General features: G+C 39.0%; 1 protein-coding gene across 1 annotated transcript in view; it reads left to right on the forward strand.

Moving 5' to 3' along the window:
- Nucleotides 1-4,261, forward strand: part of LOC138010187 (fibroblast growth factor receptor 2-like) — a 64,936-nt gene extending 60,675 nt beyond the window's left edge. Inside the window, exons 17-18 of the mRNA XM_068857129.1 lie at nucleotides 1,268-1,364; nucleotides 3,122-4,261. Coding sequence (XP_068713230.1) covers nucleotides 1,268-1,364; nucleotides 3,122-3,247 — 223 coding nt within the window. The 3' untranslated portion in view covers nucleotides 3,248-4,261. The remainder of the gene's footprint in view (nucleotides 1-1,267; nucleotides 1,365-3,121) is intronic.
- The last annotated feature ends 8,239 nt before the right edge of the window (nucleotides 4,262-12,500 follow it).

Here is a 12,500-nt window from a genome sequence, read left to right on the forward strand (position 1 = left end):
TTCCTCTCTCTCTATTATATCTAATTGAGAGAGAAGCAGTTGCAACAGAAACTCGCTTCAAATCGACCTAGAAACCCCAAAAGACAAAAGAAATTAAAAAATAGTTTAGACGAGAAAATGTTATTGAAAAATCACTCTTAATTTTGCCTTCCAATTCGATACATTTTTTCCACATACAAACCCTTGTAATTTCGCTATTATGCAAATTAACAGTCATGTTGATATGATGTTCAAATTACGTCACGCACGAATCGTAGAGCTTGGACCACCTGTGAGGGCATGACCAAAACAAGCCGTCGTAATTGCCTTCACTTATGTCAAGCAATCAGGTCACAAATAATTACATTTTCTTGAAATTGTAGGAAAGTAACTGTCCACCGATAAATGCATCAATGGGAAAAAAGTGCGAGTGCCTTTTACACGAATTCAGTCTATGACCTCAGTTTCCATCTCACGTGTAGATGCTCAACCAAGCATTGACCTCAATGAAGACCATTGAACTTTGGAAGCTTTCGGGGGCTACAGTAACAGAGATGAAAACCCAACATGGTCGTCATTCTTAGCACATAAAATCCCTGGTTTTTACCATCATTTTTTTCCCGCTTAAAAAGGATAGGCTTATTTTAGAGCTTGGAACAGATCGTTAATGAATACAGAAGGGTTAGATTGCCCAGCGTTCTTTGTCTCGAGTCTCGGGTCTCGGGGCACCCACACGGCCTGGCTTCCTAAACAAACAAATAATTATTGTGCTGAGAAGTGTCTTCATTGTAATTTCCTTCTCTGTGCGCCCTGTTTTCTGCAAGGAAAACAAAAAAAAGGTCCCGGTGCTCTTCGATATTTCAAGCCTTTTTGTCCTTTTCTGTAAATATTGCACAGAACGGAAACCGATTAGCTGCCACAAGAGTCATCTCATTGTAGGTAGATGAGATCCAGGAGAGTCCCAGTGTATCTCGAACTCCGTTGTTAGTAAATTAATGTTTTTACCTCTTGAAATAAAATTCAGATCTTCGCGCCGCTGTGTTTATAAAGATAAACGATGTATCTCCTAACGCTCTGCTGTTTTTCAGAAACTTATTCTTTATCGTCGCCCCGTCGCCTAAAAACAGCAACGCTTGTGATATTTGTTTGAAGTCGTGATATTTTTTAACAGAAAGAGGAGATCGAGTTATGAATTATCTAGAGTTACTCTTTCGATAATTCTCATCAATCAACGTGAGATGAGTGGACGAGGGTTAAACTAAGATAAGGTTAAACTGTTTGTTCCCAGGTATCACTTTATGGAGAAGTGCTGGCAAGAAAATCCTGACTTTCGTCCAAATTTTGAGAATATTCGTAAAGATTTGCTTGCTCTCATCGAAAAAGAGGTAATTATCGAGATTTGCTTTAAAAATGCTAATCTGACACAATTTTGATTTGGTTTTTAATGTGTCTATTCATGAACGATAGACATTCAAGTAGAACAGTTTTCAAATGACTGTCGATGGTAATGATGCGATTGCAAATTGCTACGCTTAGTGATTGTTTAATGATAATGATAATGATAATAATAAATAAGATTTAGATAGCGCCTTTTCCCTTTAGTCCAAAGGCGCTTTACAATAGTTTAGCAACCAATGAAGAGGAAAACCAAAACTAATCGTGGCTTTCACGCTCGATTTGTCCCGGGCTTTCAGCAAGTTACGCAGAATTGCTACGAATTCGGATTGGTTCATTGCGCTGTGTGCTTCTGCTGTGATTGGTCGAATTCATTACTTTGGAATTTGTTTGCGACACTCAAAGAACAGTTTTATAAATCGTTTCAGAAAAAGGTCAATATCCCCACGAAAATGTAATGCCAATTACATTTATAGCCGTGAAATGGAAACACTACCCATAACAAGCGCTAAATTCGTCGATACACGGGCCTGCTGAACAAAGTGCGATGTTAGTAAGATGCTAGCAAGCGAAAAATCCGAATCATGACTAATAAGTTTTGCTTTGACATAAATTCACTTCGTAGCAAAATGCGTTGGAACGTGATGGTTTATGCCGGACGTGTCAGTTCACCATTTGTTGCGACCTGACGTGACAAAGCTTGCTTCATTGATAGAATGTTAGTTCTGATAGTCAAAGTCAACAGCGTGTCAAAATAGGTGTGCATCCCAGAATATCAAAATACATTTTGATATTCTGGGATGCATGACTAAGGACTTCCGCCGAAGATGACAAAACGCTAGTAGTGAACTTTGGGGTCGTCCACATTGAGTATGAAATTTCCATAAAGTTGTTTACAGTGTAATTCAAGAGACTGGTTTCAAAACGTTTTAATTCCGGGGGAATGTTTTGACACGCTGTTGACTTTGACTATCAGAACCAACAGTGTATGAATGAAGCAAGCTTTGTCACGTCAGGTCGCAACAAATGGTGAACTGACGCGTCCGGCATGAACCGTTACGTTCCAACGCATTGTGCTACGAAGTAAATTCATGTCAATGCAAAACTTATTAGTCATGATTCGGCTTTTTTGCTTGCTAGCATCTTACTAACATCGGACTTTATTCAGCGGGCCCGTGTATCGACGAATTTAGCGCTTGTTTTGAGTAGTGTTTCCATTTCACGGCTATGAATGTAATTGGCATTACATTTTCATGGGGATACTGACCTTTTTGCTGAAACGATTTATAAAACTGTTCTTTGGCTCTACAGTATGCATGACGCCAATTGCTAACGCTCAAGCAGATAAGGGTTAAGGCACTTTTACGGTTATCTGTTAGATATTTTTCTCAGCCGTTACACGGTTGCCGATCGTTTTCATGAGCCGTTAGGCAGGATTACTAAGCCGTTAGACCGTTAAGGCAAAAGCGTTAGAGCAGTGTCGCGAGCCTTTAGGAAAGACCTCCTAGCCCTTAGAACGTTAGCATAAAGCATAAGAACGCTTTGAAGGCCGTTAACTATCCGTTAGTTATCCGTTAGTTTTTAGTCGTTTAACGGATAAGGGTTAAAGCATGTTTTCCTGTGAACAGTCACAAATGTGTTTTAAACCCAGGCTAGACGGTCAAACAGGCAGTTGAGCAGAAAGAAAGGACAATCAAGCACGAAAGAGATTAGAAAATGATGTTCTTGTTTTATGTGATTTTTTTAGTCGTACCTCGGACTGTTGGACGAATTGAAGTACGATGGGGCAAAATACTCAATGGTCGAGGACGTGTGTGCGGCAGCTTCAGTTAAGCCACGCTCTAAGAAGAAATGGTCAAGTCTGAAGTACTAAAGAAGCAATCAGTTTCTTTTGATTTAATTTAGTTAAAAAGAGAAATGTATTAAGCAAAGATAACAAGTAACAAGGTAGATTGACATCGTTGTCATTAGTGTTTAATCAAGGGTCAAATCTTTTTTTTCGACCAACAGAAGAACCGATCATTCACAGTCTCCCTTGTGATTGGTTGTAAAAGTGGCCCAAGTTGTTTTTGAACAATCAGTAAGCGTAATGATTCACAGCTAAAGAGGATCTATTATCCCTTTTGAATGATAAGTCCCGCTATTTAGTAAGCGTTCATAGATACCAAGAGAGTTTTGCAAAAATTGTTAGCAACAGAATATACGGCTTTTGTTGTTTTGGGAAGTTACGTTGAACAATTAAAGAAACTGTTAGGTGTAGAATGCTTATGACTAAGGTGTAGCAGCCTATGTAAGATTTTTCTTCATCAGATCTTAAAAAATAAACCTCAAGTTAATACAATTCTAGGGTAAGTAAAATCAGTCACCCTGGTGCGTGTTTGAAAATCCGGAAACATCCCATGCTTAGTTTTTCAAATGACCAACTTTCGTGAGGAGACATGGCAGCCATAGTAGGGAGCTAAGACAGTACGATGACAGCAACGTGGACGCCACAAAATAAATAAAAGTTAACAGTGGGTTTAGTGAAATAAAACAAAGACTCTGCAGGCCCTGCATGTGAGTTTTACATTTTAATGCATTATTAGGTCGTTGTATCCTTGATAACGACGTGAAATGACCAACTTTGACCTCCACGTGAAGGTAATTGGACAATCGCTCAAGACGTACCATCTTACAAAGCTTTCTTCTAACTTGTCTTTTAGTGGACATTGTCCTTACTTAAGCCCCCAATTGCTGCACTTTAAAGTGCTTTGCTATTATCTATCATTAATATTTACTATTATTATCAATATTACCAGGAACATGTTGAATTTCTAATTGCTTTGAGCAAAGTCGTAATTTATGTAAACTTGTGTAAACGCTTCTAAAAGATTTAATTACATTTGTCAAAAACCAACGTTAACTTTGTGCTTCTTATATAATCTGCTATCTGGCCTTTTTTATCTTCAGGGCGCGTACTTTTCGCGTCTTTCCAAAAAGAAAAGAGCGCCTGATCGCGGGTTAGTTGCTGCACTTCTGAATCTTAATGAAATGGGCTACTACGGAGTTCACTTTATCATCTCTGTGTACTGTGCAAGAGGTTTTACCATCTCAAATGCTTGACACTTAGCATCGCTTAGAGTAACAGTCCTAAGGAAGCTAAAATGGCCTATTTTCTCACTTACAACACTAGAGAGATTAAGCACGCAACGTTTTTGTCAACACGGACGGCGACCGGAAGTAATGTTGCAAAGAAAATGACGTCACACGTCACAGACGTCAAGTCACAAACTTCAAAGCTGAATATTTGACGTCTGTGGTGAAAAACAAAAACGCGAAAAGGTAAGTTCATTTTAGGTGCAATAACTCTGTTTTGTGATTTTTGTTGTTTTCTTGCTAATGCTAGACAATCAACTTTCTAATTCCTATTATTTATGAAAGAAACTCTTCCTTGTCAGTTCTACCGGCTGATGAACAACAGCGCTGCAGACGCCGAGACTCCGTCATGCCAAAAAAACTAGAGTAAAAATATTTGTTTTACTTAATATATCCTTTTATATGTGCTTATGTTTTTTTTCTCTATGGTCTGAAATTTTAATGCGCTGGGAAAGCTAAGGCAACGTTTCCAGAAAGACCATGTTAAATTTTGAAAAATTTTAATGACCGTCAAATTTAATTTCTTTTTTTGCAACGCTTCATTTTTATTTGTCATTTGCTTTCCTTTACAGATATGTACCAAATGGATTGGACAAATCAGCTAACACTGGCAGATCTGAACTTTGCTTTACATTTAGAATCATTCCAGGATCATCGATCGTATGACCGTGTTCTCTTCCAATAAAACAATAAGTTCATCCTCGGAAATCAATCTTTGATTGTAGCTCTGAAAAGGCGTATCTCTTGTCTTTCTTAAAGAAGTCATGATTCAGTATTAAGAAAGAAGACAAAGAATCAAAACTGCTGTACAATTAACTAGCTATGCCGTAAAATCACTGACGCGACATGCGTAACGCAAACAAGTCACAGACGCCGATCTCGACCCAGTTTCACCTAGGCTACTTGGCATCCGTGTTGACAAAAACGTCTCGTGCTTAAGCTCTCTACTGACTTAGGACCGGTGCCGGCCGAAATTGAAAAACAATGAGGTGACGTCATGTCCTCCGACATAAATACCATTGGCATATTCTTATACAAACATTTTCTTTTTGTTGTTTTGATGAAAAATCACTGATCCAGTGAGGGAAACCACTAGTGTCTCTGGATTTTAGGCACAGAAATAAGCAAATTTGGTCAAAACGAACGAGACCAAGGTTAGAAGAATAAGACTAAGATTTATTCCCAAGTTAAAGCTGAAAAGCGCAAACACTCCACCGTGGATTGATGGTAAAGTCATTCATTCTGTTAATAAGCGCAACACCTTGAAAAGAAAAGAAGTTAAAAATAATACCACAGGCGTATGGGAAAGAGTGAAGCAATTGCGTCGGGAAACAAAATACCTTATCAGAGCCAAATTTAACGGCTATGTACAGAAGCTCACTTCAAGTGCTTCTGGCTTCAACAAGAATAAGATTTGGTCCTTTTTTAAGGCTAAGACCAGTAAGGGTTCAATACCCGCGACTGTTGTGCACAATGGGATAAAGTTATCTTCTCCTCTTGATAAAGCAGAAGCTTTTAATAACTTCTTTGCTTCCACTTTCCAGCAACCAAGTCTGTCGTCTGCTCTACCTTCCATACATCCTGTTACTACCTCCCTCTTATCAGATATTCAACTTATTGTACCTGAAGTTTTACAGAATCTGCTTTCTTTGGATGTTTCCAAATCAGCTGGACCTGATGGTATACCAGCGCGCCTCCTCAGAGAGTGTGCTGTGCAGATTGCTCCATCCTTGACCGACCTTTATAACTTGTCGCTGTCCAGTGATAAAATTCCAACTGAATGGAAAACAGCCAATGTGACACCAGTTTTCAAGAAAGATTCTAAAAACTCTGTATCTAATTATAGGCCCATCTCGCTGTTACCAATTGTTAGCAAAGTTCTTGAAAAATGTATCCTTAAAAAGGTGTTTAATCACTTTGAGAAATATCTTTCTGATTTTCAATTTGGATTTATAAAAGGGAGGTCTTGCGTATCGCAGTTATTATCAGTTTTTCATGAAATTGGCTCACTCCTTGATACTAATACGGAAATAGATGTTCTGTATTTAGATTTCTCTAAGGCCTTTGACTCTATAAACCATGCAAAGCTGCTTGTTAAGTTAAAGTTGTATGGGATATCTGGTTCCCTTTAGGAGTGGACATCACATCGGTTGGTACATGTACGGTACTTTTTGCGGACGATACCAAATATTACCGTGCACGGAGATCTCCACAGGACCATCTTATGTTGCAATACGATTTAAATGGTCTGGTATCCTGGAGTTACGATTGGGATCTCAATTTCAACCCATCCAAGTGTGACGTATTTTCATGCTCTGTTAAAGCTAGTAAATAAAAATAAATAAAAAAAAAATTATGAGGCCACAGTCAATAAGAAAATCACAGATACAGTGAGGGAAACCAGGAGTGTCTCTGGATTTTAGGCACAGAAATAAGCAAATTTCGTCAAAACGAACGAGACCAAGGTTAGAAGAATGGGACTAAGATTTAATACTTGAATAATACTTTTTACACGTACATGTTAAGTTGCTGGAAAATAGCGACTTGACTCCCAACGACTCGTTTCCGGTCTTACTGTGTAGCTCCGTCTTGCTCAGTCCTCCTTCCTCCACCGAGGCTTGCGTATTCACGATTTCGCTGTGCGAAGTGTGTGCAGTCATTTTAAGTCCCCTCGGAAGAGAGAGAGAGATGAGTCGGTGATTTAATGCGGAGGTCTTGGGTTCGATTTTCAGCATAGTCAGAGTTTTTTCTATTTCCTTCTTTGGGCCCATGTCTATGACTTCATAGCCACTACGTCTTACACAATGATAGCAGGAGAGTTTGAGGTAACAAGGCGAATCCCCCATATTTGGCCCTATATCCCGATGAAAATTATTTGAATTCCGTGTTATATTGCGTGGTCATTTCAAAGACAGCACCTTGGTCAGTTGGTGTGAAATTAGTCCGCACGGTCAATGTAATCACAGATAAAAACAGGAGGCCATCAGTAAGAGATTGCCTCTCCCATCCAAGTCCTGTGAGTCAACCTTTGCGCGTATCTTTCTATCTTTAGAACGCCACGAGTTCTTCAGCTTTTCACGCACTGTTTAGAATGGCCAAGCAGAATAAAGTTATTGTCTGACGAAGACAGAAATAGCTAAAGAAACATTGTAGGCAAATTCACGTAAAATAATGTTAATGTGAGTATCCTGCTGATGAGTTAGTTCTAAAAATAGAAAGATACGCGCAAAGGTTGACTTAAGGTTATAGTGCATAGGGAGGCTCGTTGGCATGATGAAAATAACCTTCACAACACAGGCGCGATCTAAAAATAGATTTCAGGTAATTATCATGGGGAACAGGGATTCGCTCACTGGAAGTTAATTCTTTCATGGCTAGAAAGTTCCGAAAGCTTTCAAAGATTATGAGGCCACAGTCAATAAAAGCACGGCACTGATTGGATATAAATTATTTGGCTCCAACTGACTTCTGCGCCACATCGCAAATTGTGCGGAAAATAACATTTTCTTGCAGGAAATTGTTGAGAGTGGAGAGTTTTTTGTCGATAGGGATAATTACTTGGTACTGTGACTATATACAAGGCCAAACTTGTTGTTGATAAGAGTCTTTCTTCAATCTTACAACGTTATAATGACTTATGTTTGTAATAGAAATGGTGGGAAGATACTGATTCACCACAAATGCGCTCTCTGTATTGCGTTTTATTTATCTTTGTTAGCTTTAAGTTCGTATCAAGAGGTTTGGTGCCCATGTCCAGCACACAGCTCCTACAAGGAAGCGGAAAAGAGCGTTTGATGAAAGACTAAAAGTAGAAATGCTATGAAAAGTCGACTACGTTGATCGAAGCTGAATGGACGGACTTTCAGCCTTATCTTCCTCTACTGATGTAATACTTCAACTCAATCCTTTCCCTCGTAAGAGTGAGTTATAGATTTTACTCTGTCTAACGATTTTTTCTTCAATTGGGACTGCTTCGTGTATGTAACAGGACTACATGCTGTCCAATTTGGAAATAAGTGGACGAGAAAAATTATGAGGACTGCCAATTTGGCAGTCCGAGGTATTTTTTAAATCCAATTATTTCCAAATTGGACAAGCATGTAGTCCTGTTACCTATTAATTATATAGCTTCCAAAAAAACGGTTTGTTCTCACTGTTATAGGCGAGATTAAAACCCACAAAGCTGCTTAAGGACTTTGCCTACTATGGTTATTGCGCATACGTTCTGGCCATCTCGAGATACTCGCGTTTCCAATCGGAGATGCTTACTAATACAGGGTAGTAGACTCCGTCCTTAAGTTCCCTAATAGCTGCAACCTGATTGGTCAATACTCGGTTCTTTTATCTATGTTGACATTTGATTGGGTGATGAAAAGTATCCAGATTTTTCTCAAATTGGACGGTTTGTTCAAAGCTGAAGTAGAGGTTCCAGTAAAACCTATCCAATCTATTTCAAATTTGGACAATTTGCGAACATTAATGAAAAATAGAACTGTTGGCAGTACTGGATTTTTATGCAACTACATAATTAAAGGATGAATCGGTTAACGACATCTGCGTCCCATCAAAAACTTTAACCCTTTCCTACTAAGAGTGATACTTATAGATTTACTCTGTCTCACACCAAACGACTGTACTCATCAATGGGGTCTGCTTCAGTGTGAAAATGTTAACACATTCTAGTAGGTCCATTCAATAACTATGTCCTTTTTAACCCTTCCCCTGCTAAGAGTTATACTCATAGATTTTACTGTCTAACACCAGACGATTTTACTCGTCAATGGAGGCTACTTCTTGGATGATAGAGTGAACTCCATCCCTCTTGAGGGCGATGCTTACAGATTTCACTTTTGTGTAACGACAGAAGCCCACAAGTTCGGGTGGAAGGGTTTACAGTACCCTAGCTTTTATTTAAACATATTTTGAGCGTTTGATGTAAAAGCAGATATGCTCGCCCAAACACAGCATACAATCCTGGTCAAAATTGTTGGGTCAACTCGCGCTTTTTCCCCTCCCCCATTACAATGTTGAATTTTCATTATCTCCGAAATCAAGATTAGTTCATTGATCGCTCATATTTCAACATCGTCTAGGGGGAACTGAGGAGGGTGGGGGAGGGCGATAAAGGCAGCGAAAGAAGAACACGCGTTGCTTATATAACAATGGAGGCATGTACAGTAAATTCTCTACTTCTCGGCCAAATTTTCTGTGTCCCAAAATGTTTGGACCTGGATTGCATCTTCGCCAGACATTTTCTTGTTCTCTACACAACCTTAACTTTCTGGGAAACATAATCGTTATACATCCACACTAACACTTACTCTCCAGACTTCTTACGAGCTGGTTTGGAGTTGTCCATCATGGTGTAATGGCTGAAATTGTTTCTTGGGTCCAGGTCGCTGATCGCCTGTGAATACAAGAAAAACAAAGAAACAATTCGCTTTGCTTGGGTGCAATGCGGATAAATCATAAACAAGTCGAAGGTCGAGGACTCGATTTCCCGCTCGTCATTAGTTTTCTCTCCTTGCTTGGGTGGGCCCTTTCCCATGCTAAGGATTAACACACTGATGGATTTTATGGGTTTTCTTGCACTACAACTTGCCTTTTGATAACTCACTCTCATCAACTGGCCGACTGCCTTACGGACCTACCTCCTGAACAGCGATTGTTTTACATGACTTCTCTGTATCATTTATTGCCCCTCGATGAAGAAAGAAGAAAAGATTGAAGGCAAAGACGTCACACAAATCACTTGACTCTGAAGATGACTTCAGCTCAGGTTGTCGAAACGTCAGTCAATGTCATCTCAAACAGTCCTTCTCAGGACTACAATGACCCGGACGATCGTACTTTACATAATTATGATATGACTCCTGGGTAAAAAACCATTTACAATTTTACCATAACAAGTGTTCAAGAAAGTAATAAGTATTTTTTTCTTGCAGATAAAGCTCACGTAACCTCACGTGAACAATAAAATATGTTGTTTTATCACTCTTATTCCTTTAGGCTTCGATTAAGCGAATCTTTCACTTAGCTACTTGAGTCCTTTGCCGTGGGTTTCAGTGAAAATCATGTAAAAACTCTCAGGAAAGGAAAGGAGGATGCAGTTTTTTCACCGGATGGGAACCCATCCCATCATTTCTCGTAAACTGTAGCACAGCCTTTTTATTTGGGCAAAAAAATGAAACTGATATTTTGGAAAGTGTATCAAAGGAGCGCCTTATGACGTCATAATTTTTTGAGAAATATATATATATTTAAAATCCTTGCTACAGATTCTGTGTTAGAATGTTCTCATACTGCTGCATAAAAATTGGTGGAAACATAATTAACTCTCTGAGGTGTTTTTAGGCATTATTTGTCTTGGTCACTTGCTTCACAATATGGTTGTGAGTCGAACCAGACAAAAAAACGTTAAATAGAGCAGTCTTGGCAAAAAAGGATAACTGTAGTGTTAAAGGGACTCGAGAAATGATTATTTGACGAGGTCCGTAGCAAGAGTTTCATAGTTAAGAGCCACTCCCCTTAGCCACGAGAGGTTTTGAGCCATGAAAAGCAACCGGAAGTGATCTACTTTTCCTTTGAATTCATTTGACAGTACACTACCACATTTATGTTGTTAAGTATCCTTTCTCTATGACGAAAGTTTATATATGAAAGCCATATATATTTGCTTAACTTTACTTGAGCAGTAAAGAAAGGAAAGCCTGAAAAATTCAGGCGTGAACTGGATTGCCCCTTCCTCTATTCGAGAAGACTAGTTGAAAACATGGGAGAAACTATTGTCCTTGTATGAAAAATCTGCAAGTCCAGTTTCCTTCCGTTGCTCAAAAATCTCGTGTGCTTAAGTTCCCGTTTTTGTCACGATTCCGCACCTATCTCTGTGCTGATCTCTTCCACTAGTTAGAGCTAAATGACGAGTAAAATTCAAGCCCTTCCTCTCGTCCGTTTATTAGTAAAATCCAAAGACAAACTGCACGTTGTAGCCTTGTCTTTGATGTGTTTCTGCTACGTTTGCATTTGGAAGCTCTTTGCCCCGAAAACATTGAAATAATTTCAAGAATGTTTGTCGATCAGAGGTTGTATCTTTGACGAAATTAATTTCGTGTCTTAAATCTTGGTGCGAAATTTCCTTGGGAATTATAAGCCTTGGGCTTAACATGTTATTGCATGACAACCTGAATCTCCCACCTGAGCTTCCATATATTGGCATAGCAGCAACTGGAACTGGCATCTGGTAAGGATAAGCACCTGGTAGATTTGGCTTCACTCTGATGCTTGACAGCTACGTTACCATATCCTGCTTCAGCATCTTGATGCATTCGGCAAAACGTATAAGCATAATGCAGTCTGATTGGCCTGAAGAAAACATCCAGTATATTAATTTTAAAAAATGGATTTTATTTTTTTTGTGGTTGTGTGTTAATTTAACCTTGCATTTTTAAATAATGCAATTGAAAATGTTCCTAAAGACACCTTCCTCAGCAAACGTTTTCAACATTAGATTTTAGAACCAACTCTGACATATCATGTCATATCATCACCGCATCATGACCAATCATTTGTGCTATTGATCTATATCATCACTTCAGTTCCATCTAAATCGAAATCCACATGTTCCAGAACCCGGCAAGTTTCCACATAGTTTATAACATTGAAGGGGTCTGAGACGGGACGTACCTACTGTTTATAGATTTTATCCTAGAGGACCTAAAAGTTTAATAATGTGGAGGTAAAATTACGATGGTAGCACTTTCTCCTCGCACACGTTATCCCGCATAGTGATGTGACTCTCAGCACGTGCACTCTGAGCTAGGTTTGCACTAACCCTAACTTATTGGAGTTTGCTATATCTAAAACTACTGAACAAAGTGTAAGGCAATACAGGGAATTCCACAGTGTCCTTGTAAAGCAAACAACAAAACTCTAAATAGTGTTACTTCAGTTCGTCCTTAGATTTCATTACCCAGGAGCATTGACATACATGT

This window comes from Montipora foliosa, chromosome 7 (genome assembly GCF_036669935.1).
Source record: "Montipora foliosa isolate CH-2021 chromosome 7, ASM3666993v2, whole genome shotgun sequence".
NCBI classification, from domain to species: domain Eukaryota; kingdom Metazoa; phylum Cnidaria; class Anthozoa; order Scleractinia; family Acroporidae; genus Montipora; species Montipora foliosa.